Genomic DNA, 26,511 nt, shown 5'->3' on the forward strand with positions numbered 1-26,511 from the left:
TCCCCCTCACTGGCTCTGAGGGCCACCCCCTCCCCATATCCCCAGCCCCTGCTATGAGCTGTGACAGCTAATCTTCCCCAGCTCTGTATCCATCAGCTTGTGGAGCGGGGCAGGGGGCGGCCTGCACCGGCTGACTGGGAGCTGGCTCTTGCAGTCACGTGAAAACGTGAGCGATGGAGCCCTGCAAGGTGGAGAGATCTGGGTGAAGGCTGCTGACCGGCTCCCAGCCCCGGACACCTCACCTCACCTGCCGACATGTCTGAAGGGCTCTCTCGCAAGGTAAGGGTTGGGTGTACGGTCAGACCCGAGCAGCTTGTGGTTACTGGTCCCTGTTGGACAGGATCAATGCCCGGGGTTCCCTGTGGCCATTCCCAGTTTTCTTAACCGGACACCCCAAGCTCACCCAGGCCTCGCCCCCGACTGAGGAGAACAGTCCCCAAGTCACCAATGTTTGTCATTGTCCCATCCCCCCTCCCGGATGGCCTAGTCCAATGGAGCGAAAAGCCCTGCCCCATCTGCCTCTCTTGGCAGCTTTCAGACGTTGGCAGGTGCCAGTCGGTCGTGGCCCCAGCACCTCACAGACCAGGGCCGCTGCCCGGCCCTGACAGGGGTAAATTAAGCAACATGGCTGACATGTCAGTAGGCATCTGATCTGAAAGTGCCGGAGGCCAGGGCTCTGGGTGATGGGCAACGTTCCCTGGTGGTTAATTTCCATGCTGGGCAGTGGGGTGGGGGATCGAGACCTGGCCGCATGAGCAGGAGCCATTCCTCTGAATCCCCCCAGCATCGCAAGGCTTAAACCAACACTCCCACATGCACTCCTCACTCCCCATCCAGACAGCCTGAGAGACAAGACGCGTGTGGTCCCTTTGCCTGTGTTTTAAACACAAATCTCCAGCCCAGCAACAGGAGGCAAAGGACCGGGTAGCTCAGGCAGCTCTGTATATAAATCCCCAGCATCAGCTGTGCCTTTCCCTCTCTTTGCTCTTATTATGGGGGTCGAGTCTGCCGGGAACAGAGCCTCCCTCAGCTCCCAGTAGCTGCACAGGGAGCAGAGCGTGCTCGGGGGAAAGGTGCACTGCTCAGGATCAGCCCCGTTGCCTTATAGCCCAGGGCCCTGACTGGCTTCTGCAGAGCTCTTGTGGCCCTAGGCTTTCCCGTAGGTGGGGAGCCAGGGACAGTCTTTTCTGACCTACCTGTCCACTGGCTTGAAATGTTCCTCCCCGCCCTTCTCCCTGCATTGATCACTTGCCATGGACTGACAGGGCTGCACACTGCTCGGCTGGTAGAAACAGCGTCAGTGTGCTCTGGCTCTGGGAAAGTGCCTTTCAGCCAAGTCTGTTTGCCACGAGTGGGGCTTTATGTGCAATAGGAACAGGCACCTTCTCATTGGGATAGATCACAAACGGAGCTTTCCATGGCCTCATGAACATTAGACACGGGAGGAGAGAGGAAAAAAGGCTGGGACTGCTCAGTATAAAATAGAGGTGAGTGAGGGGGGATATGACAGAGGTCTATACAATCATGATTGGCATGGAGAAAGTAAATATATACCCCATTACATAACACAAGAACCAGGGTCACCCTGTGAAATTAATGGGCACCAGGTTTAAACCAAACCAAAGGACATTCTTCTTCAGACAAGCCACAATTAACCTGTGGAACTCATTGCCATGGGATATTGTGAAGGCCAAAAGTACATCTGGGTTCAAAAAAGAATTAGATAAGTTCATAGCAGATAGCTCCATCAACAGCTATTAGCCAAGATGGTCAAGGACACAGCACCATGATCTGGGTGTCCCTAACCCTCCAACTGCCATAAGCATCTGGCACTGGCCCCTGTCAGAGAAAGGATACTGGGCTAGATGCATAGGCGCCAACTCCATGGGTGCTCTGGGGCTGGAGCATCCATGGGGAAAAAAATGGTGGGTGCTGAGCACCCACCAGCAGCCCCCCTATCAGCTCCCTCCCACCCCCTAGCACCTCCCGCCCACCGGCAAGTCCCACTGATCATCCCCTCCCCCACAGCCTCCTGCATGCTGCGATCAGCTGTTTCGCGGCCTGCAGGAGGCTGCGGGGAGGCGAGTAAGGATGAGGCGCTCGGGGGAGGGGGCGGAACTGGGCAGGAAGAGGTGGTGCAGGATGGAGCGGGGGCAGGAGCAGATGGGGCAGGGGTGGGGTCTTGGGGGAAAGGGTGGAGTGGGGATGGGGCCTGGGGCACAGCTGGATGTCGAGCACCCCCGGAACTTTGGCAAGTCGGTGTCTGTGGCTAGATGGACCATTTGTCTGACCCAGTATGGCCGTTCTTATGTTTTTAATATTTTGAGTCCATCCATGACAATGCAAAAGTGTTTCTTATTGTACATGAATGGGCAGATCTCAGTTATCTGGATAGGGTGAAATTCCCCCTGTGCAGGGGACCAGCACAAATGGCATTTGAGTGGTGCATAGATCTTGTAGGGCTGAAATGGAACGTAACTGGTCTTTGTGCTGGTCCCTACAGGGGGTGAATTTCACCTGTACTTTTCTCACCGGTTCTGAACCTTATTCAGTTCTTGGCCTCAAGAATATCCTGTGCCAATGAGTTCCACAGATTAATTAGATGTTGCATTTTTTTAAAAAAAGGGCTGTCTTTGTATCCCTTGTAAATCTATTGCCCTCTCTCTCCCCATCCTTTCTAAAGAGAGGTTTCTAATAGGACAGGGATTCTCAGGGGTTATCATCATCCCGCACACTCAGATGGTGAACTCCAGACCCAAATCCAGCACTGTCCCTGTAGCACCTTGGGTATGTAGAAAAACCAGGGTAAGAGATTGGTAAGGAGACAAGACGGACGGAAGCTTGTTGAATGCGATCTAGTTAATGGCCAACCGGGACCTATGATTAGGCAAGGAGTGAATGGGCAGGGCCAGAACGATGCTAATCCCATTCGCTTCACTGGAGCTATCCCAGGGATGAATCTGACCCAGGCTTTTGCCCATCTCCATCATAGACGATAAACTGCCCAAGCTCCCCTTCCACAAAGGTTGGGGGAGATCCCCAGCGAGCCTCTGGCAGATGCATTGAAAGGCCAAGGCATTGCTGGGATTGTGTCTAGAGAGAGGCTCTGCTCGTCTCCCGCTCCCTAGCTCTCTTTGCTTTCAGTGAGAGAAGGATACGGGGGGCGGCAGGGTCTGACTTGGCTTCCAGAGCGGCAAACCCGGCGTGCGGCGCTGCCTGCGCTGGTCGGGGCCCATCTTTTCAAAAGGCAAAAGTGGGACATGTGCAGAAGCCCCGCCCACCTCTGTGGCCCCGCCCCTGCTCTGGCTTTTCCTCTCTAGGCCCTGCCCCCTGCTCCGCCTCTCCCCCCCCGAGGCCCCGCCCTCTGGCCAGGAGAGAAGCCTGAGCCGGGCAGTGATACGAGCCGTCTAGGGAGCCAGGGCTGCTGTGGGGAGCCCCGGACCCTGCACCTGTCCTGGGTGGGGGGGCCGGAAAGCAGCCCCGGCCTGTGTCCCCACCCCTGGCTGTCAGAACCTGCCCTTGAGTCATTGCTGTGGCAGCTAATGGAGCAGCCGCCCTGACCGTGAACCTTTATCTCATTCGCTGAGGCTTTAAAACAGCGAGCGGGTGGGTCCCGTCTGCCTCTCAGCGTCTCGTCTCAGCTGGCCTGGTGCCACGGCTCACTTGCCCCCGCGCACACGGAGCCCGCCCCCCTCCCCGCACAGGATAAACCGGGGGAAAGGAAAGGGGCCTGCGCTGAGCTCCGGCAGGCTGTTCGGGGGGGGGGCCCTGGGGCTTGGGGTAGTTCAGAATAGACTGGGCAGCGGGACAGCCCCAGTGCTCCTGCCTCCTCATTCAATCCTGATGCTCACTGACTCAAGGAACCAGAAAAATGGCTGAGTAAGAACCTTAGGCTTTGGCCTGTTCTCATTAGGACTGAGGCGGACGGATCCACCCCTACTTTGCCCCCAAATTCTCAGAACCGGGGTTGGGAGGAACCCGCTGAATCGAGCAGTGCTGGGAACGAGCATAGTGTCCAGTCATAGATTGGTAGCAAAGTGTGATGCTGGCGCAGGAGCGATGGAAACTCCCTAAAAGTGGGGGGCCACCGTCGGCCAAACCTTGGCCCTGCCCCATCCCCCCAACTCCCACTCCCGCTGCCCCGTCTCCCTGAAGCCCCCACCCCCCTTCTCCCCAAGAACCTGCCCCTGCTCCCCCCGTCGCTCACCCATAGAGCTGGTAAAAAGGCCCTCCCACTTTGAAAGTGATGGGCCATGGTCCCCTGGCTCCCCCGGCCGTTCCGACGCCCCTGTCCTGGCATCCTGGCCAAATTCCAGCTCTGATCATTCTCGCCGGCCTCCCTGAATTCCCTCGGCCGCTTCAGCAGGAGACAAGATTCTTCGTACTTCCTGCCCCAGCCACAGGTCCGTGCTGTTGAGGTGAAATGCCCTGGAAAGTCTCCACTGTCAGTTCTCTGTTTGGCAGGCTGGAAAGGCCCCGGATGGGTCGCCGCCCCAGGAGCCATCGGGTTGAACTAGAGGGGAACTGAAAAAAAATCCAGGAACTGGCAAAAGCTGAGGTTTTAAAACATGCCAAGAGACAAAGGCAGCGGTTAAAAAAAGCAGCTCTGATTTCAGTGTGACTCCGTCCCGCTGCCATCTCCCTCTTCTCCCCGTCTGGGCCAGTCACTCCTCGCGCCGGCTGTTGGCAGTACAGTCGCTCATAGCACCTAGAGGCCCCAGCTGAAAGAGACTGACCCTTCCCCAAAGACCGTAGTCTAACAGACAACACAGGCAGTGGCTGGAAGGGGAAACAGAGGCACAGCGAGAGGCAGGGACTTGTACAAATCGCCCAGCAAGGCAGCAGAAGAGCCAGGAACTGAGCCCGGTTCTCCTGTATCCCAGCCCAGCCCTCTGCCCATTGAACCATATCTTGTCTTAAAATTGGATTGTGCACGCCCGGGGCCAGGACGGTTTCCCCATGCGTTTGTTTGCCCCTGGCCCATGCGCGATTGGGTGCTGCTGTCCTATGAGACTAATCATACCATACGTGCACTCGTTGCTGTTTCAGGTCCCGGTGACGTTTGACGACGTTGCCGTCTATTTCTCTGCGGAGGAGTGGGAGATTTTGGCAGAATGGCAGAGGGAGCTTTACAAGGAGGTGATGAAGGAGAACCTGGAGACTGTGCTTTCTCTAGGTAAGGCACCAATCTGCCTTCCCTGTACCCGGTCCCTCCCTCCTGCATTACTTTGGGCAGGATTCTCTAGTGTTTTGTGTTACACTGTAATGAACTGGCTCTGGTGCGGAGGTGCACACTGCCCTCTAGTGGATGGGACTAGAACTGGCCAATTGCGTGTCCTAGGGCCCATACTGCTAACAGCTAAATGAGATTGTCCTTTGGCTTAGGTAGTAGTAGACTGTGATTTTGGAGCAGGGGGATCCAGGTCCTAGTGCCATCCCACCCCCAAATTCCAGCTGGCTGTAACAAGCAAACTAGTTAGAACAGTGAAGTCCCAAATGGCCCTGGCTCTGTTACAATGCAGGTATAGAATTATACACGCTCCTTCTCACGTTCCTCCCAGCGACGTTCAAGGAAATTCAAAAATCTCTCTCTAGCGTAACGAAATGTCCCCCAGCTAAACTCCCACTGCGGAGCATAGGTGGTTAGACTGAGTGGAAGAAGGGCGTCTCACGAAAGAGCCGGCATTACCAACTCGCGTGATATTATCATGCAGCTTGTGATATTTGCTGTTCTTCTTAAAGCCCCAACTCCTGGAATCAGGTGATTACAGGAGAGTCTCAGCTTTCCTTAAAGGAAAAAGTACGTGTCTAGCCCTCCGGGTCACAGAGAAAAGCTCTGCTGAGGTTCTCTGAGACTCCTCAGTCTGAACCCTAAAGCTTGTCATCGTCTTTCTCGGGAAGGATTCCAGCTCCCCAGACCAGACGTCGTGTCCCTGATGGAGCGAGGGGGAGAGGCCTGTGTCCAGTATCCCAGGGACCCTGCACCTGAGACCCACTTTGAGGGTGAGTGTGTGGCTCACAAGGTTCTGTGGGCAAATCTGACGGGGGCCCAGTTCTCTCTCCCAAAGGTTTTGCACAGGCTATGTCAGGGGTGGCTGAACTGCGGCTCTTTTACCATTCAAGTGCGGCTTGCAGAGCCCCCCAAGCCTCTCCCATTCTCTGCCTACCACACTGGGGGTTGGGGGAGAGCTCAGGGCTTCTGCCCTGCGGGGGAGTGGTGGGGCTAGGGGCTTCTGCCAGAGACGACTGGTGCCTGCTGAGAGGGGGCACGATTTAAAGATTCCCCCCCATAGCTTAAGTCATGCCGCGCCAGGCACGCCCCTTCTCTTATCCTCAGCGGGGTGTTAACTCCCATGGAGAGGCAGCGCAAACAGCTGGGACGGGAGCTGCAGGGAGGGGCCACTGCTTCAGCTCTGTGGGGAGCGGCAGCCGCAAAACCTGCAGCTTTCCCCACAGCCGCAGCTCCCAGCTCCAGCAGCTGCTGTGCAGGGAGGGGGCCCTGCTTCACCATGTGACCAACAAACCCTGGCAAAAATCTGGGGAGGCATGTGCCCCCATAGGCCCCCCATACATCGCCTCTGGCTTCTGCCCCACAGGTGGGGGTGTGTCTCAGGAATGCAGTCCCGGGGGGGCATGTCTGCTGGGGCTCGGGGCGTCCGCGGGAGCTGAACCCCGTCTCTCATGTCTGAAGATTGTCGCCTGCGGCTCGGAGGGCCAGTAAGTTTGGCCACCGCTGGGCTACTACAAAATCTGTACCCAGCATCTCAGACAAAATCCTGGTGGAGCGGGACCATATTCCCGCGCGTACCCCTAGGAAGCCCAGGGGCTGAATTGTAGTGGGACATGGTGAGCGATACGGTGGCTGCATTTATAAAATCCTGGGCTCTGAGAGCCAAGGCCGTAACCCTCAAACGAGTGCAAAAGGACTGGCCATGCCCACAGTCACCCCGGCCCCAGGGCTGGGGTTACCCCTGAACGGGTAAGACAGAGCGACGTCCCCGAGCACCTTTAGCTAACGCTCAGTGATGGACCTGCCCCCACTGTCCAAGCTCCCTCCTGCCCCAGGAGGTGAGTGGCCAGGACAGCGCCCCCAACAGGGGGGTTTGCAGCACGGGGGCTGAGCAGTGAGGGCTGGGGCTGGGGCTGGGCTGCTTCAGCGGCATCATGCTGTATTTGAACCTTTCAGGAAATGGCTTCCTAGGCCCTGACCAAGAAGCGGACACCATTGATCGGGCTGCTGAGGAGCCGCAGCAGCCTAGAGAAGCCCCCTCTCTACCCAGCTGTGATGCACGTGTCCAGTGGGGCCGTCGCAGCTGCAGTGAGTTCGGCCCGCGGGCGCAGCCTGGCTGCCAGCTGGGGAAGGCTCCTGAGCTCCTGGGCTGCTGGGGAACTGGCTCTGGAGCAATGCACGACGGGCATGAGGACACCTCCGGGCTGCTGCTGAACCGCCAGCAGAGCCAGGCAGAGGAGCAGCGGCAGCGGCGCCCCAGAGGGAAGGGCAGCGTGGCCATGCAGCACCACCCGAGAGCTGAGCGGCAGGCGAGGCCATTGCAGTGCCCCCACTGCGTGAAGAGCTTCACCGCCCGGCCCAGGCTCACCGAGCACCTGCGGACGCACTCGGGCGACAGGCCCTTCAAGTGCCTGGACTGCGGCAAGACCTTCGGCAAGCACTCGGTCTTCGTGGTGCACCGCCGCAACCACACGGGCGAGCGCCCCTTCCCGTGCCCGGCCTGCGAGAAGCGCTTCAGCCACCGCTCCCATCTCATCATGCACCAGCGCACGCACACGGGCGAGAAGCCCTACGCCTGCGCCCAGTGCAGCAAGAGCTTCATCAAGCAGTGCAACCTCCTGGTGCACCAGCGCACGCACACCGGGGAGAAGCCGTACCGCTGCACCGAGTGCGACCGGCCCTTCATCCAGCGCTCCAACCTGGTGCTGCACCTGCGCACCCACTCCGGCGAGCGCCCCTACCGCTGCGCCCAGTGCCCGAAGGGATTCATCCGCCACTCCCAGCTCACGGTGCACCAGCGCAGCCACACTGGGGAGCGCCCCTACCGCTGCCTCAAGTGCGGCAAGGGCTTCCACCAGCCGACCAGCCTGGCCGCTCACCAGCGGACTCACCTGGCGGAGAGGGCCCTGCCGTGCAGCCAGCCTGCCTGTGCCTTGCTGAGCCCCAGGGAGAGCACCTAGGAGGGACGCAGCCGACGCGGTCGGAGGCTGCTGGAGCCTGCTCCTGTTCAGCCAGGCCTACATTCCTCTGGAAACTGGGCGACATCCAGCCAAGCACTGTACCTTCCCCGCCCCCCAGAGCGTGGCACGGGACCGTGTAACACCGGGGATCCCTGCAGCCACTGGGGTCCTGGGGACAGCCACACTCTGAATGCTTTAATGGCAGCTGCGAGCTCCCCCCAGCGTCCGTTGTTATCCTGCAAGGGACCATGGCAGTGATGGGGAGGGTCTGTCTCTCGGCCAGACTTACAAGGAAATTCCTAGTTAATCTCAGCTCAGCCGCTCAGCGTGCCTGGGTAGGCGGTAGCATGCGTGTGGGGTGGGGGTCTCCGTCACAGCACCACGGGCCTCTCTGTGAACGGGTGTGAGCACACACGTGGTCCTGTCTTGCTGCTGTGATTATTTCTTTGTATTGCAGAATCATCTAGTCCTGGGCCAGGTGCTGTACAACACAGAATAGAAAGGCCATCCCTGCCCCAGCGAGCTTACTGCTAGGACAGGAGAAAACAAACAGCTACAGACAGACAGACGGGCCGGGGCGCCCAGGGAAACAATGAGTCGGTACTGGTCAGCGGGCAGCACACCCACTGCCGAACCGGTGCCAGGTTTCCTATAGCGTTTTTGTCTCCCACGGGACCTTTCATCTGTCTATGACCTTTACCGGGGGCGGCTCTAGCTTTTTTGCCGCCCCAAGCACAGCAGGCTGCTTTCAGCTGCGCGCCTGCGGGAGGTCCCCAGTCCCGCGGATTCGGCGGCACGCCTGCGGGAGGTCCCCGGTCCCGCGGATTCGGCGGCACGCCTGCGGGAGGCCCCCGGTCCCGTGGATTCGGCGGCACGCCTGCGGGAGGTCCCCGGTCCCGCGGATTCGGCGGCACGCCTGCGGGAGGCCCCCGGTCCCGCGGATTCGGCGGCTTGCCTGCGGGAGGCCCCTGGTCCCGCGGATTCGGCGGCTTGCCTGCGGGAGGCCCCCGGTCCCGCGGATTCGGCGGCTTGCCTGCGGGAGGTCCCCGGTCCCGCAGCTTCAGCGTACCCACCGCCGAATTGCCGCCGTCTCCACAGGACCGGCGGACCTCCCCACCACGCTTGGAGCGCTGGTGCCTGGAGCTGCCGCTGCCCTTTACCACCTCCGCTGCAGCGAGCCGTGCATACAGGCTCGGGGCCCGAACTCCTCCCGCTCTCTCCTTCTTGCACTTGTAACGCCTCCAGCACTGCAAAACCCACCCAAGGAAGGGCTCAGTCGTAGTTTATCTGCATTGAGCTCCACTCCCCAGGCCCTGCATTGCCCTCTGCTTGAGCTAGCACACATTAGCCAGGCGGGGGTCTGAGTCCCGTCGCTCTCTGGGAGGGGTGGGGGAGGTGTGCACTGCAGATGCAGTAGGTCCTCCAGCTGGGCTCTCCGTGTGGGCACCAGGGCGCCTCCTTCCCAGCCAGGCTGCTGCCCCCTGTGCTGCTTTAGTTTTCGCTCACCTCACAACAAGCTACCTCAACAACCAAGCGAGAGCTACCTCAGCCCCCTTCGGGCCCCGCCTCCTGGCCCGTGCTCCTCGCTGGGGAGTCTTCTCTTAGCAGACGTGTTGCCAAATGGCTGCTCCCAAACACAACACAGGCTCAGCGTCAGTCCTTAGCAAGGGGGCGGGGGGGGACAGCCAGACCCGGGAAAATATACAGTCGCCTTTTCCGTGCACAGGCCCTGCTTGGTCCGGCCAGTTCATCCCCCCTACCCCTGCTAGGCAGGCAGGCCAATCACACGCCTCCTGTTACAAGACTGTGGGGGAGACCCCCTCCTTGGCTAGCAGAGTATTAGGGCGTTTTCACTCACCCTTAGGACACTGACGATGACGAGATGTCTCATCTCCCAGCTATATCAACCTGCAATATCCAAATGCAATTGACGTCAACCGTTTTACTGGGATTTAGAATCCCGAAAGTGGGTGATAGAAGGACCTAGTAAAATCACATCATGTTTATCCCGGGGCAACACAAAGCTGTGCCCTGCTCTTATGCTCCAGGCCTTTGCCAGGCCAGGCTGCAGTGACTTCAGAGACAGGCTCTGGGTGTCCCTGCTAGAAGCTGGCACTGGCTAACGGGCTGGATCACCCAAAAATTGCCCTGGGGAGTTAATTCCCTCTGGGGCACCTGGCCCTGGCTGCTGTCACAAGACAGGACACTGGGCCAGACGGCCCATTGGTCTGACCCAGTGTGGCCGTTCTGATGGTCTTAAACTAGCGCCCAAGTCAGGGGTAAGAAACTTGTGTCCCTAGTGCGTTGGAAAGCGACTGGAGGCAGCAATGAGCTGATTTCTATGCAGCCCTGGCCATGCAGCCTCTGCAGCGTCAGAGGTGGGTTCCCCCATCGCGCTGCTTTTCACGTGGTGCTAAGTTCCTACCGTTTTCATGCACTAGCCGCCCTGTAACGTGGGGAGAGACACAGCTCAGGGATTAGACCACAGAAACGGCTGAGTTCTGACCCTGGCGCTGCCCATGCTACCGGGCGCCTGTCACTGAACCACTCTGTCCCACCACTCCCTCCTCTGGGGATTAGCCCTGGGGGAGAGCTGGCCTGGAGATTCACTAGTGCTTGGCTCAGGGCTCTGGGGGCCAGGGAGGGCCACTGCCACTGAACTCCACAGAGCTGCCTCAGTTTCTGCCCATAGATCCTTTGGCCCTGAATCGCTGCGGTGTCAGGAAACGGAGGGAATCTTCAGTGCCATTAACCATGGGGGTCGGTGTTTCAAAACATGGCATTTTTGAGTACCAGCGAGTCCACCCTGCGTTTAGAGGCAGAAAATGCAAAGTATTCATGATGCTGATGAAGCGTGACTACTACTAACACTAAACAGACACAATGATGTTTGCTAGCTGGCTGTCTGAGGGGTGCACGGGCGGCCTGTTGCTTGACTTTGTTTCCGGTACTAGACTGTTTGCCGACATTTCAGTGAGCACAGAGGCCTTGCTAGGGCTGACTGTAACGCCTCTTCTGGCAGGGGCTGGAGCCTTTAGGACGGACACGCTGTTTACTTGCTTTCCTAAGTTTAAGGCAGACACGTGGGGCCAGCATCTGATCTCAGTTATGCCAATATAACTCTGCAGTGACCCCTCCTAAGGCATCAGGCAGAACCTGAGGTCAGACGCGACGCTCAGTCCTTTATAAGCATGTAACGATTGGGCGCATTTCCTTCTCGTGGTATGGGAGTGCGTGTGTCAGTCCAATCTGGAATCTCTTGGGCTCTGTTTTTGAGTGTGATAATGGCCCCAAACGTCTGGTGGTAATTATCTAGTAGCCCAAAAGCTCTTTGGCAGCCTCACTAGTTTATCTTAAAGCAGGACCCCTTGGTCCTCCCTCAAAACTGAGACGTGAACAGAACTGCAAATGCACCTGCTGCATCCCAGAATTCAAAGCTGTAGCCAGTTTGCATAATGGAAAATTGCTTTATCCCAGCCCCCTGCCTTTCCATTAGCTGTTTAATCTCTGTCTCGTTCTAACCCCCTCTTAAGCCCCTCCACTACAACGGAATTGTGTGGCAGCCATTTTGCATTGTCACACCAGCCCTGAACATAGGACATTACAGCAAGCATGTGAACATTCAAAATGGCTGCTGCTGGGGCCTGCTCCTTTAGTCTGGGTTTTTTGGCCCTTCGCAGCCCAAGCACTGGTTGTAGAGAGAGGATCTTCTTGCTGCTTACAAAGCCACGGGATGGCTAGGGAGAGTGGGGAAGGGTCATAGCTTTTGATCTCTGGGTTTAAAACTGGATGTAAGTAAATATACGAACTCAAGTCAGGAATAAGGATGATCTGGTATTTGTGTATTGGGGGGGGTACTTCCGTTTTTAAAGGATTATGTGCTGAGAAATGTATTGAATTGTATTTTAAATATTTCTGGGTATATCTAACCTCACTTAATTTCTGATATTTAATTTCAGTGAATAATCAAATGGTTGTTTCTATCTTGGTCATTGATGTTAATGAATTTCACTGCAAATATAACCTGGAGATTAAACTGACCAGCTGCTGCTTTAAAAGTGATTTTTTCCTCCCAGTGCCTCTGCCTGGGTTTCTTTTTAATGCTCCAGTGGAGTATAAGTAATGCAAAACCCATAAGTAATCATGTGTGAATGTCAGGCCAGGGATCATTACGATTTCTTTTGTGCGTGTGATAAAGGCAAGTGCTTTAAATAAAAACCAAACCAAACCCAACACCCATCCTATTTTTGTCATGCTATCAGTAGGACCCTCTTGTTCTTTTGTGTTAGCTGTTAGGGATATAAATCGAATGTTTAAAAGGTGCAGTGTGCTTGCATTTTCTTTACAGATGGAGTTATTTACAGAAATATGAATGAATAAAAGAAACTTTGTTTGTTTTAAAAGCACAAGGCGTAATTCACCTGTGGAACTCATTAGCCCAAGATATTGTTGGAAAATCATAGTGCTAATGAAGCCTTTTTGTATTAGGCCTGAGTGAACCAAAGTTATGCTATGCTTGCCCAAACCGTGTTGGAAAGCTTACAGAACTTATTAGACTGAAGGCCGTGTATCTACCTAAGTCAGCTATTTTGCTTATCAGTTTTATTTGGCTCCCCAAGTATATGTTGGCTCCCCAGTAAATGCAGCTGTGTTCCCATGAATGTTTCCAAAGTATATAGCACAAAGGGTCGACGGGTGTATCTTGTTTCCCCTTCAGAATGACAAATGTATCCTCAACAGCTGTATGTATCTTGTAGCCCCCACAAAATGATATATGTATCCTGCATATCCAATTATCCCCTAACAGATACATGTACAGGGTCTATAGGTCAACCAAATGACGTAGACAAACGTAGGCTAAGTTGTTTGTTACCGGCTATAAAGGTAGGCCGTTTGGCCATGAAAGGTGTGTCTCTTTCTCTGGCACTAGCCGAGAGGAACACCCGCTCAGCTGACTGATCAATAAAGGGTGTGGTACTCGTCTTCCTGTCTCCGTGCCTCCTTGGTGTAATTAGGTAAGCTCCAGGGGGAAACGAGCCCTTTTGGCTAACAATATCACAGAGGCTAAGACTCAAAACAGGGCTGTATATTAGCAAACACCCACAGTTAGCTAAAGGCAGGGTTTTTTATGTGAGTGATAAAATATTGCACTTCAGGGCGTAACCCAACTATTAGGGGTTTAGGACAAATTTTCCTCCATGGTATGGGCCCGTTTTTATATCCTTGTCCAGTATAGGGTTTCTCTCACTCTTCACCAAAGTATCTGGCACTGGCCTTGGTAGCCGAGGGGACATGCAAGTGGACGGAGCAGTGGTCTGAGCAGGTCTGGCGATTCCTGCGTTGACTGTCTGGGAGAAATACTTAAGCCTCTGGCCAGAGCTTGAAAGCTGAACGGTTCCCCTCTGCCCCATGAGGCTTCCTTGTCTGTTTTCTGTCAGTGAACTCATCACCCACTGGAATAAAGAGCGACAAGACTCACTCTATATTTCCCACGTTCCATATGTAATAGATGGGAGTTGGGGAAGTTCAAAGACTGAGCCAAATTGTCAGGGGTTTTGAGCCCCACAACTCCCAGGCTGTGGCTACACTTAGCACTTCAAAGCACTGCCGCGGTAGCGCTAAGTGTAGTCAAAGCGCCAGCGCCTTGAGAGAGCTCTCCCAGCGCTGTCCGTACTCCACCTCCCTGTGGGGAATGACGGACAGCGCTGGGAGCCGTGCTCCGAGCGCTGGGGCTTTGACCACACTGGCGCTTTGCAGCACCGCAATTTGCAGCGCTGGAGAGGGTGTGTTTTCACACCCTGCTGCAGCGCTGCAAATTTGTAAGTGTAGCCAAGCCCCCAGTGAAGTCAGCCAGCCAGCCACGTACACTGGCCCTGCTGGGATCTAGGCCCCAGGAAATGCGGTGGGCTTTGGCTTTGGAGCATTAATAATTATGGGCCACAGTTTTTGCTTGCCTAACACGAACTGCCTCGAGCCCGATTGCCCGCTCGGCTGAGGGCCTGCAGCATTTCCCACACTCGGGACATTTGTAGACTCTCCTGTATCCATTCCCCGGGGTTCTTCAAGACCTGGTTTCCTACCAACCCTTTTCCCACTCGCCGTCTGAGGAACGGGCCTCTCTTGAGCACGGATTCGTTGGTGAATTTGCAGAAGTGGTTTCAGTCATAGGGGCAGTGCTATGTATTTTGCTGCTCCAAGCACGGCAGTCAGGTGCCTTGCGGCGGCACGCCTGCGGGTGATCTGCCAGTCCCGCGCCTTCGGCGTACCCACTGCTGAATTACCGCCGAAGCCGCAGGACCGGCGGACCTCCCGCAGGCAAGCCACCGAAGGCAGCCTGACTGCCGCCCTCATGGCGACCGGCACACCGCCCCCCCGTGGCTTGTCACTCCAGGCACGCGCTTGCTGCGCTGGTGCCAGGAGCCGCCCCTGGTCTGAACCTTTTCCCACATTCCCCCGCATTTATAAGGCGTCACCGTTGCGTGGCTTCCCCTTTCATGTTGCACGGCCTTTGGGTCCATTTCTCTTGCCGGGTTTCTCTGACCACTTTTTGGATTTCTTGTGACTCTCGCAGGCTCTCTCCCCCTCAGAACTTCCCATAATGGCTTCACGGGCTCTCTCTGAGGCCATTTTGAGTAGGTCTCATTGTTCAGCACATTCCCTGTGGTGGCTCTTTGTTTTGGTTTATTTATTTGGTGAACCTCTCACCTGCTGCAATAAAAAGAGGGTCAAGACGACATTATAGGAGGCACTGGTAATCCTGGAATCAGAGAGCCGTAGGGCTGGAAGGGACCTCAAGCGGTCACCTAGTCCTGCCGCCGGTGCTGAGGCAGGGCCAGTCCATCCGTGACAGGGGTTCTTCAAAACCTCCACTGCTGGGGATTCCACAGCCTCCCTGGGGCCTTTTCTGGTTCTTCATTATCCTTACAGCTGGGAAGTTTTTCCTAATATCGAACCTAAATCGCCCTTGCAGCAGATTAAGCCGACTGCTTCCTGTCCTGCCTTCAGGAGACCTGGAGAACAATTGCTCACTGTCCTCTTCAGAACAGCCGTGAGCATATTTAAAGGCTGTTACCAGGTCCCCCTCAGTCTTCTTTTCTGAAGACTAAATATCTCCAGGTTTTTTTTAACCTTCCCTCACAGGTCGGGTTTTCTAAGCCTTTGATCGTTTTTGTTGCGCTCCTCTGGACTCTCTCCAGTTTGTCCACCTCTTTCTTAAACGGTGGCACCCAAAGCGGCACAGTTCTCCAGCTGGGGTCTTGCCAGTGCTGAAGACAGCAGGACACTGACCTCCTGTGTCTTACCTCTGACACTCCTGCTAATACACCCCAGAATGATATTAGACTAACCCCACCACGCCTAGTCCCCCCTGGCTCCCCCATATCCCCCAACACTTCCCGCTGTCCCCCATTTTCCCCAGGCTGTCCCTGTTTCTGAGGCTCCTGCCTCCCCCATGCCTGGAGGAGGGAAATAAGGCAAAGGAGGAAAGGGTGGGGATGGGGAGCAATAGGAGGAGGGGAGAACGAAGGTGGAGATACATAAAGAAACAAACCCCCATGTCCCGGCCTGCTTCAGGGAAGGAGGAAGGGGAATTAAGCCAGTGACTTCTTGTGCTTTTGGGTCTCAGTTAATAGACAGAGAGATAAAGAGTGAGAGGGAGGGAGGGAGCGATTTCACCCACTTCAGCCGAAGGAGGCGCCACCGATTCCCAGTATTCAGAGCTGGTTGAGGCTTAGCGATCTGGCATGTTTGGTTTGGATGGGGGCCGTCCCTCGTTTCAGCCGCTGCTCTCTGAATTCTCTTGGTGTAAGTGGACACTGCCGGCGGCTAACAGGGCCTCTGACAATGCAGCCGCTTCAGCTAGACCTGCTCCTGGGGCCAAAGGAAACCAGCAGCCCCGGCCGCCCCTCCCCAGCCACGCGGTCAAGTTGAAGCGGGGATGGTAACAACATGGCGGCGGGGGGTGTGAGTGTGTGTCAGTGGCTCTGAACTAGATAAGGTGACCACTGCTGGTGCTTGCACCGATAACTCTTGGAGATGACACTCCTACCATACTCTGTACACGTGTTTTCCCCGGCAGGAGATCTCTGGTGCATAAAAGATAATGCTGGGAACTGTAGCGGTTACCACACACCAGAAATCTATAGGCTTCCTTTTTGCAGTGAAGTCTCTGGTGTGACAGGATTTAAACTTTTCCCACATTCAGAGCCTTTGTGCAGTGGCTGCCCTTGGGGACAACTTGGGTGGGATTACGGGTTTTGTTGGAATGTGAACGTTTGCCCACACTCAGTACACTGGAAGGGCTACTCCCCCAGCGAATTCTCTGCTGTGCCTTCAGGTATTACTTGGAGCTAAAGGTTTTCCCACACTCGTTCCATTGGCTCTCCCCTGTGTGGGATGTATAGTGCAGTTGAAGGTACCACTTACAAAGGTGTTCCCACAGACCAGGCATTTATGCACAATCTCCTGCAGGTGACTTTTCTCATGCATGGCAAGAACACTCTTCAATAAAGTACACTATATCCACTGGATCACCCTTGTCCCATGTCCTCAAAGAATCTTACTAGATTGGTGAGGTATGATTTCCCTTTACAAAAGCCATGTTGACTCTTCCCCAACAAATTGTGTTTGTGTGTCAGATGATTCTGTTCTTTACTATAGTTTCAATCAATTTGCCAGGTACTGAAGTTAGGCTTACTGGCCTGTAATTCCCAGAATCACCTCTGGAGACTTTTTTTTAAAATCAGTATTACATTAACTACCCTTCAGTCATCTGGTACAGAATCCGATTTAAGCGATAGGTTACAAATTACAGCTAGTAGTTCTGCAATTTCATATCTAAGTTCCTTCAGAACTCATGTTAATACCATCTGGTTGATAAATGCAAAGTAATGCACATTGGAAAACATAATCCCAACTATACATACAAAATGATGGGGTCTAAATTAGCTGTTACCACTCAAGAAAGAGATCTTGGAATCATGATCATGGATAGTTCATAGAATCTCAGGGTTGGAAGGGACCTCAGGAGGTCATCTAGTCCAACCCCCAAGTTCTTTGAAAACTTCTGTCCAACGTGCAGTGGCAGTCAAAAAAGCTAACAGACTGTTAGGAATCATTAGGAAAGGGATAGATAATAAAACAGAAAATATCATATTGCTTCTATATAAATCCATGGTACGCCCACACTCTGAATACTGCCTGCAGTTCTGGTTGCCTCATCTCAAAAAAGATATATTAGAACTGGAAAAAGTACAGAGAACAACAACAAAAATGATTAGGGGTATGGAACAGCTTCCACATGAGGAGAGATTAAGAAGACTGGAACTGTTTATCTTAGAAAAGAGACAACTAAGGGGGGATATGATAAAGGTCTATAAAATCATGACTGGTGTGGAGACAGTGAATAAGAAAGTGTTATTTACCCCCTTCACATAGCACAAAAATTAAGGGTCACCCAATTAAATTAATAGGCAGCAGGTTTTAAACAAACAAAAGGAAGTACTTCTTTACACAACATCCAGTCAACCTGTGGAACTCATTGCCTGGGGATGTTGTGAAGGCTAAAACTACAACTGGGTTCAGAACAGAAGTAGATACTTTCCTGGAGGACAGATCCATCAATGGCTATTAGCCCAGATGGTCAGAGACGCAACCCCAAGCTCTGCCAGAAGCTGGGAGTGGATGACGGGATGGATCACTTGATAAATTGACTGTTCTGTTCATTCCCTCTGAAGCATCTAGCACCGGCCACGGTCAGAAACAGGACACTGGGCTAGATGGACCACTGGTCTGACCTAGTCTGGCTGTTCTTAAGTACTTACATAGATAAATTACTGCTTACCTAGTAAGATCAATGCTTCATAGATCTCCCTTGTCACGTCTTGGTATAGCTCCTGCCATTCTTCTAAAATCCCCCACTCCTCCTGGGAGAAATGGACTGTGAAATCCTCAGAAGCCAGAAGTGGAAGATGGGGACATCACTTGATAACTGAGTCATCACTCGATGGCCTTGAGTGGTTGATTGGAGGGAAGGCTTTGAGCCGGGCCACCTGCTTCAAGCCAGCAGCCTTATAAAAAGGCAGCCAGTTGCGAACCGAGTGAGCAGCGAACAGAGGACAGGCTAACAGAGGGAGTTTGCCTGCGGGGAGTTTGCACAGAGTGTTTCTGCCTTTCAGGCTCCTGGGAGCAGTACATACAACATCTGAGGAGCCTCTTAGAAGGAAGACATGGATAGTGAGCGATCAGCTGTTGTGACCTGGTCAGAATGTATCATGTTTGTCTTTCTCCCAGAGGACAGACACGACTTAATCTGTATGAAGTGCAAGCTGGTCTGCATATTGGAAGAGAAAGTTAGAGGACTAGAGAACCAAGTATCAACCCTGCGTTTCATCAGAGAAAATGAAGATTTTCTGGATAGAAGCCAGCGTTTGGTTCTGGAAGCAAAACATGCTGAAGAATCCGGGAGTGCGGAGCAGAGCAGGGAAGAAAATTGGCAGCATGTGACCTCCAGAAGAAGACAGAGGAGAACTCATGTATCCCCAACGCAGACAGAGGTAAGAAACCGTTTTCAGGCTCTCTGCACAGGTACTACAGCGGAGAATGATTTGGAAGAGCCCTCTGAGGGAAGGTATCAGAAGGAGACCCCATTGGCCGGAAGGCATGAGATGTATTGCCCTAGGGATGGGGGTTACATGACCACCACCCACAAGAGGAGGAGGGAACTCCTCCTAAGGGGGAGGGAGTCATCCATCTGCCAACCAGACTGGGAGATTTGAGACGTGTGCTGCTTGCCTGGAGCTAGAATCCAGGATGTGACGGAGTGTCTGCCGAGACTGATCAAGACCTCGGACTGCTACCCCTTCCTACTTCTCCATGTAGGCACCAATGATACTGCAGACTGTGTTGCTCTGGGAAGAAGGATAAAGGAGTCTGAGGTGCAAGTTGTGTTCTCGTCCATCCTTCCTGTCGAAGGAAAAGGCCCAGGTAGGGACCATCGAATTGTGGAGGTGAATGCGTGGTTACGCAGGTGGTGTTGGAGAGGGGGCTTTGGATTCTTTGACCATGGGATGTTGCTCCGGGAAGAAGGATTGCTAGGAAGAAGTGGGAACCACCTAACGAAGAGAGGGAAGAGCATCTTCACAGGCAGGCTGGCTAACCTAGTGAGGAGGGCTTTGAACTAGGTTCGCCGGGGGATGGTGACCTAAACTCAGAGGTGAGTGGGACACTGGGAGGAAACACGAGGAGGGTACAAGATGGGAAGCCTCTTGATTCATACTGAGAAAGCAGGGCCATCAGCTAGTTCTCTTAGGTGCATGTACACAAACACAAGCAGCCTGGGAAACCAGCAGGAAGAATTGGAAGTCCTGGCACAATCAAGGAACTATGACGTGATTGGAATAACAGAAACTTGGTCGGGCAGTTCACATGACTGGAGCACTGTCATGGATGGGTATAAACTGTTCAGGAAGGACAGGTACAGGAGGAATTGCATTGTATATAAGGGAGCAGTATGATTGCTCAGAGCTCCAGTATGAAACTGGAGAAAAGCCTGTTGAGAGTCTTTGGGTTACATTTAGAGGCAAGAGCAACAAGGGTGATGTCGTGGTGGGCGTGTGCTATAGACCAACAGACCAGGAGGATTAGGTAGACTAGGCTTTCTTTGGACAACTAACTGAAGTTTCCAGATCACAGGCCATGATACTAATGGGGGACTTCAGTCACCCTGACATCTGCTGGGAGAGCAATACAGCAGTGCACAGACAATCCAGGAAGTGTTTCAGAGTGTTGGGGACAACTTCCTGGTACAAGTGCTGGAGCAACCAACTAGGGGCCATGCTCCTCTTGACCTGCTGCTCACAAACAGGGAAGAACTGGTAGGGGAAGTAGAAGTGGGTGGCAACCTAGCAGCAGTGACCACAAGATGGTTGAATTCAGGATCCTGACAAAAGGAAGAAACAAGAGTAGCAAAACATCGACCCTGGACCTCAGAGAAGCAGACTGACTCCCTGAGAGAACTGATGGGCAGGATCCCCTGGGAGGCTAATATGAGGGGGAAAGGAGTCCAGGAGAGCTGGCTGTATTTTAAAGAAGCTTTATTGAGGGCACAGGAACAAACCATCCCAATGTGCAGAAAGAATAGCAAATATGGCAGGGACCAGCTTGGCTTAACAGTGAAATATTCTGTGAGCTTAAACTCAAAAAGGAAGCTTAAAAGAAGCGGAAGCTTGGACAGATGACTAGGGAGGAGTATAAAAATATTGCTCAAGCACACAGGGGTGTAATCAGGAAGGCCAAGGCACACTTGGAGTTGCAGCTAGCGGGGGATATGAAGGGTTACAAGCAGAGGCGGCTCTAGGAGTTTTGCTGCCCCAAGCACGGCAGGCAGGCTGCCTTTGGTGGCTTGCCTGCAGGAGGTCTGCCGAAGCCGCAGGACCAGCAGACCCTCCGCAGGCAACCTGCCTGCCACCCTCGCGGCAACCGGCAGAGCGCCCCCTGCGGCTTGCCGCCCCAGGCACGCGCTTGGCGTGCTGGGGCCTGGAGCCGCCCCTGGTAACAAGAAGGGTTTCTACAGGTATGTTAACAGGAAGGTGGTCAGGGAAAGTGTGGGCCCCTAACTGAATGGGGGAGGCAACCTAGTGACAGATGATGTGGAAAAAGCTGAATTACTCAATGCTTTTTTTTGCCTCAGTCTTCACAGACAAGGTCAGCCCCCAGACTGCTGCACTGGGCAGCACAGTGTGGGGAGGAGGTGAGCAGCCCTCAGTGGTGAAAGAACCGGTTAAGGACTATTTAGAAAAGCTGGACATGCACAAATCCATGGGGCCGGATCTAATGCATCCGAGGGAGCTGGCTGATGTGATTGCAGAGCCATTGGCCATTATCTTTGAAAACTTGCGGCGATCGGGGGAGGTCCCGGATGACTGGAAAAAGGCTAATGTAGTGCCCATCTTTAAAAAGGGGAAGGAGGAGGATCTGGGGAACTACAGGCCAGTCAGCCTCACCTCAGGGCCCTGGAAAAATCATGGAGCAGGTCCTCAAGGAATCAATTCTGAAGCACTTAGAGGAGAGGAAAGTGATCAGGGACAGTCAGCATGGATTCACCAAGAGCAAGTCATGCCTGACTAACCTAATTGCCTTCTATGAGGAGATAACCGGCTCTGTGGATGAGGGGAAAGCAGTGGATGTGCTATTTCTGGACTTTAGCAAAGCTTTTGATACAGTCTGCCACAGTATTCTTGCCAGCAAGTTAAAGAAGTATGAGCTGGATGAATGGACTATAAGGTGGACAGAAAACTGGCTAGATGGTCGGGCTCAATCAGTAGTGATCAACGGCTCGATGTCTAGTTGGCAGCCGGTATCAATTATCTGTATAATGGGATTAATTGCACCCTCAACAAGTTCTCAGATGACACTAAGCTGGGGGAAGAGGTAGATACACTGCAGGGTAGGGATAGGATACTGAGGGACCTAGACAAGTTGGAGGATTGAGCCAAAAGAAATCTGATGAGGTTCAACAAGGCCAAGTGCAGAGTCCTGCACTTAGGCTGGGAGAATCCCATGCACTGCTACAGGCTGGGGACCGACTGGCTAAGCAGCACTTCTGCAGAAAAGTCCTGGATATTACAGTGGACAAGAAGCTGGATGTGTGTCAGCAGTGTGCCTTTGTTGCCAAGAAGGCCAACAGCATATTGGGCTGTATTAGTAGGAGCATTGCCAGCAGATCGAGGGAAGTGATTATTCCCCTCTATTTGGCACTGGTGAGGCCAGGCCACATATGGAGTATTGGGTCCAGTTTTGGTCCCCCCCTACAGAAGGGATGTGGACAAATTGGAGTCCAGCGGAGGGCAACAAAAATGATTAGGGGGTTGGGGCACATGATTTAAGAGGAGAGGCTGAGGGAACTTCGTTATTTAGTCTGCAGAAGAGAAGAGTGAGGTGGGATTTGATAGCAGCCTTCAGCTACCTGAAGGGGGGGTTCCAAAGAGGGTGGATCTAGACTGTTCTCAGTGGTACCAGGTGACAGAACAAGGAGTAATGGTCTCAAGTTGCAGTGGGGGAGGTTTAGGTTGGATATTGGGAAAAACTTTTTTCACTAGGAGGGTGGTGAAGCACTGGAATGGGTTCCCTAGGGAGGTGGAGGAATCTCCTTCCTTAGAGGTTTTTAAGGCCGGGCTTGACAAAGCCCTGGCTGGGATGATTTAGTTGGGGATTGGTCCTGCTTTGAGCAGGGGGTTGGACTAGATACCTCCTGAGGTCCCTTCCAACCCTGAGAGTCTGATTCATGGTTCTATGAATTGCCCTGTTCCGTTCATCCCCTCTGGGGCACCTGGCACTAACCACTGTCGGCAGACAGGATACTGGGCTAGATGGACCTTTGCTCTGACCCTCTGGCCATTCTTATGGTCTGTAGTGGTGAAGGGCCGACGCACTGCTAGAGAGCAGGGCAGAACGGGAGCTGCGTCTGCCCTGTGCCACAGAGCTGAAAAGTTCTCTAAGCATCACAAGAGGCAGGGGAGTCCTCTAGGGTCCCTGTTTAGCCAAACTACACATTTCACACTGTCATTCCTCAGAACTCAGCTCCTCCAGCCCCCAGGTTACTGGAGCTGCATTTCTCTAAAGCCTTCCAGGTTAGCGGAGTCCGCTCTGCCATGCGTAAAGCTGGCCACAAGGCTCCAGGGGTTAGGACCCAACCCTGCTCCAGGAAGGGCCGCCTTCCCATATGCACCTCAATACTGCACTGCTGCTCCTAACAACTGGCTCCAGGAGCACCCATGTAGGGCACAGGCATGGGCAGGGGAAAGAGATCAGGGTGGGTACTGGCCATGCCAAGCAGTGCGATCTGGTGACTCGGATCGGCCTTTTTTGCAGCCATATCACATTGCAAACTTGGGTCTAATTTGCTGCCTGCTCCCTCCCCTACATCCCATTCAGTCATTGCTGGTTCCTAAATCTCTCACTCCCATTGGATCGTCTTTCCCCAGATGCGTCAGCTGCATTTTCCCAAGTGCCTGTCACACGCAGGCTTAGTCTACACTACGAAGTTTTGGCGGCATAGCTATGTGGGCAGGGAGTGCCGGGGTGGGGGGAGTGCCGGCAAAACCCCCAGCGTAGGCGCAAGTATGAAATGCTTCTGGCAGCAGAGCTCATGTGCAGTATTGCTATAGCCACGTCGGTCCCAGGATATTAGAGAGAAGCTGGGGGAGGTCAGATCTTTCGTTGGACCAACTTCTGTTGGGGAGAGAGACGAGCTTTCAACTGTGACGAGCTCTGCGCAGGTTTGAAGCGTGTCTCTCCCCCCAGCAGAGGTTAATCCAGTGAAAGATACGACCTCCCCCGCCTTGTCCTGGCCTAGCGAACAGTGTTCAGGGACATGGGGTACCTGCTGGTAGAAAAAAATCTGCCTGTTGGCACACCCCGTGTGTCCACTAGGGGGCGCTGCCGGCCTTGCTATACCAGGCGTTTCTAGCGCTGCAAGCCCCATTCTCCTTGCTCTGGGTCTGCGCATGGGAGGGACACCAGAGAGGACTGCTAGCCGGGTCCCTTTTTTCCATTTCTCCTGATAATCATAGAATATCAGAGTTGGAAGGGACCTCAGGAGGTCATCTAGTCCAACCCCTGCTCAAAGCAGGACCAATCCCCACAGAGGTTTTTGCCCCAGATCTCTAAATGGCCCCCTCTAGGATTGAACTCACACCCCTGGGTTAGGAGGCCAATGCTCAAGCCACAGCCCCTTGCCACAGACTATTGCACGACTACCACTGCAGGCCAACCTCGGGGCACCCTCTGCAGGGAAACTTCCCTGGCACGCACGGCAGCTGGGCAGCCCGCAGCGGTTCACCGCTGGGAAGAACATCACTCTGGGGCCTTGCAGACCCCAGCCTTAGCATTGCCCCCGGGGGTGGGAGTGTTAGTGTGGACAAGGTGGCAGTGGTCCCCGCGTCACTGAGAGTTAGGCCTGGCTGCATTGGGGCAACGTGCGCCCATGTGGCTACCCTAGTGCAAACCCCGAACGCAGAAGGGCTGCAGCCGTTCAAAACGGGGGGCTTTCCCCAGTCATTCCCCAGCGCTGCACCAGGGCAGCGTCCCCGCAGGAGGGGGCTGCGGTTTTCCTGAGCACGGCAACCTTTGCACCGACATGCAGGGCGCTCCCAGGCGCCCAAGGGCCAGAGAGATACGTGAGCTGCAAATTCAGCCGGCTGCACCATCCCGGCAGCTCCACTGCAGGGTTATGTTGTCAAGCAGCTGCTGGCTCCCCCGAGCTGACAGCCCTGCTGTGAGAACAGGAAAGAGCTGCCTGAATTGCCTTTGGCTTGGGGAGAAAAAAGGCCCAGTCCGGCAGAATTCAGCCAAACTTTATTTTCCATTGTGCAAGAGAACAGAGCGGGATGGGAGCGAGGCTGGCTCCCTACAACCCCAGGAGATCTGAAAGCAGCTGGAGAGGTTCAGGGCAGCAGGAGCTGCAGAGGAGAAGGCTGTGATGCCCGTAGCTGGGACACTGCTCCACGAGCAGAGAAATGTGCCCAGCTCACGTTCAGAGGGGGTTTTAGCCAAAAGAAGTTTCCTGCCACAGGAAAGCAGTGTGGACTAGTGGTTAGAGCACGAGGCTGGGATTCAGGAGACTCAAGTTCGATTCCTGGCACTGTGCTGTGACCAAGTCCTTTCACTTTTCCTGCCCCACGCTTAGGGAGAGCCAGGCTCCCCAAACATTGCACAAGGGCTGAGTATTATCAGCTCCCAGACTCCCCTTTGACTCCCCGCTCACACAGAGGCGTCTGCTTTCTAAGCCCGGATCCTGGGTGCAGGCCACGGGGCAGCCCTGGCTCAGCCTTGTGAGTTCTCTGATGGTCTTTGAGGGACTCCTTGTAGCGGAAGCTCCTCCCGCACTCCCCGCACTGGTAGGGCCGCTCCCCGGTGTGGACGCGCTGGTGCTTCAGCAGGTTCTGCTTGCGGATGAAGCTCCTCCCGCAGGCGGCGCACTGGAAGGGCCGCTCGCCGGTGTGGATGCGCTGGTGGTACTGCAGGTGCTCCTTGCGGCTGTAGCACTTCCCGCACTCGTGGCACTGGAACGGCCGCTCGCCGGTGTGCAGCCGCTGGTGGTTCTGGAGGTGCTCCTTGCGGCTGTAGCTCTTGCCGCACTGGGCGCAGGCGTAGGGCCGCTCGCCGGTGTGGATGCGGGCGTGGTAGGTGAGCCGGGAGCGGTGGAGGAAGCTCTGCCCGCACTGGCTGCACTGGTGTGGCTTGGCCTTGCTGTGGGTTCTCAGGTGGATAATCAGGTTCTGCTGCTGCTTGAAGCTCTGGCCGCCCTCGCTGCAGGCATGGGGCCTCTGCCCACTGGGCTTGGGCTGGTGGGCGGCCAGGCTCGTGGGCTGGGGGAAGCTCCTTTGGCACTGGACCGGCTCATCTGCCGGTGAGCGGGCCTGGGATTTCATGGCACTCGAGGCACGGGGCCGCTCCCCCGCCTGCGCGGCGTGAGGGGCAGCCGCCTCTCGGCTCTCGCAGGGAACTCTGGCCCACCCAGGGCCTGATCCTGCCCCCGCAGAGGGCAAGGGAGGTTCTGACCCTGGGAGCAGGACTGGCTGCTCAGGGGAATTACTGAGTGCAGCTCCACACTGATCCTCCGCCCTGTGGGCATCCTGGGGCTCTCGCTGCTCAGGACTCCAGAAAACCCGCCTTCCCGACGCCATCTGGCGCCGCTCGCGGTGGGGGTGATGCTCCTCAAGACACTGCGTCTCTGTTTTGGTCATGATCCCACCTGGAACATAAAGAGAGAATCCAGCCACCTTTGTGCCAGGAGAACGAGCCCCCGCTTGGCTCCAGCCGAAATCAGGTCCCCACTGTGCCTGGCATGGTCCAAACACATCCTAAGAGACATCCTTGCTCTGCACAGCTCCAGCTCAAGGGCCGCCTGAGAATCCACCTGGACAGACAGACTCTGAACTGACCAGTGCGGACTGCGGAGAAAGGTCAGATCACTATCCTGAGTCCCAGCCCAGTGCTGCCGTCTCTCATTAGCTGGAGTTCGTGAAGCCCGTTAGGAGCTATGGGCCAAAAGGCCACATTCAAACTATCGCTCACCAGTGCTCAGAGCCACCGATGTTTCTCTTTCCTCGGAGTCCTGCTGGCTCCCCCCACAGGCCTCCTCCCCTTGTTCTGTCCGGGTCACAGCTCCAGCTGGGGAAACGAGAGATTCTGTTGGCGGGAGAGAGAACAACGTTAGAAAGCGTCCCGCGGAGATCAGAAAAGCAGTTCCCGAAACAGGGCTCGGCCCAGCGGCGTTCTCTCTGGGGGGGCTAAACGGACACACCTGGGGATCGGAGCCAA

General features: G+C 54.8%; 2 protein-coding genes across 2 annotated transcripts; one reads left to right on the forward strand and one right to left on the reverse strand.

Annotated features, from left to right (window-relative positions):
• The first annotated feature begins 202 nt into the window (after window positions 1-202).
• LOC120399384 (zinc finger protein 501-like) lies at window positions 203-8,190 on the forward strand. The gene is made up of 4 exons (XM_039527586.1): window positions 203-279; window positions 5,050-5,176; window positions 5,902-6,003; window positions 7,187-8,190. The coding sequence occupies exons 1-4, from the start codon at window positions 256-258 to the stop codon at window positions 8,188-8,190; spliced, it is 1,257 nt and encodes a 418-aa protein (XP_039383520.1). The 5' UTR covers window positions 203-255.
• A 16,349-nt stretch (window positions 8,191-24,539) lies between these two features.
• Window positions 24,540-26,511, reverse strand: LOC120397125 (zinc finger protein 501-like). Its single transcript, XM_039522650.1, has 3 exons — window positions 26,495-26,511; window positions 26,266-26,379; window positions 24,540-25,942 (listed from the first exon to the last, which is right to left on the reverse strand). Exon 3 carries the CDS (start codon window positions 25,932-25,934, stop codon window positions 24,918-24,920), a length of 1,017 nt encoding a protein of 338 aa, XP_039378584.1. The 5' UTR covers window positions 25,935-25,942; window positions 26,266-26,379; window positions 26,495-26,511; the 3' UTR covers window positions 24,540-24,917.

The sequence above is a fragment of the Mauremys reevesii genome, linkage group 2 (genome assembly GCF_016161935.1).
Source record: "Mauremys reevesii isolate NIE-2019 linkage group 2, ASM1616193v1, whole genome shotgun sequence".
Lineage (NCBI taxonomy): Eukaryota > Metazoa > Chordata > Testudines > Geoemydidae > Mauremys > Mauremys reevesii.

Coding starts and splice junctions, on each gene's coding strand:
- LOC120397125 (XM_039522650.1), bottom strand. CDS start 25,934: ATGACCAAAACAGAGACGCAGTGTCTTGAGGAGCATCACCCCCACCGC.
- LOC120399384 (XM_039527586.1), top strand. CDS start 256: ATGTCTGAAGGGCTCTCTCGCAAG. Junction 280..5,049: donor CTGAAGGGCTCTCTCGCAAG/GTAAGGGTTGGG, acceptor TTGCTGTTTCAG/GTCCCGGTGACGTTTGACGA. Junction 6,004..7,186: donor ACCTGAGACCCACTTTGAGG/GTGAGTGTGTGG, acceptor TGAACCTTTCAG/GAAATGGCTTCCTAGGCCCT.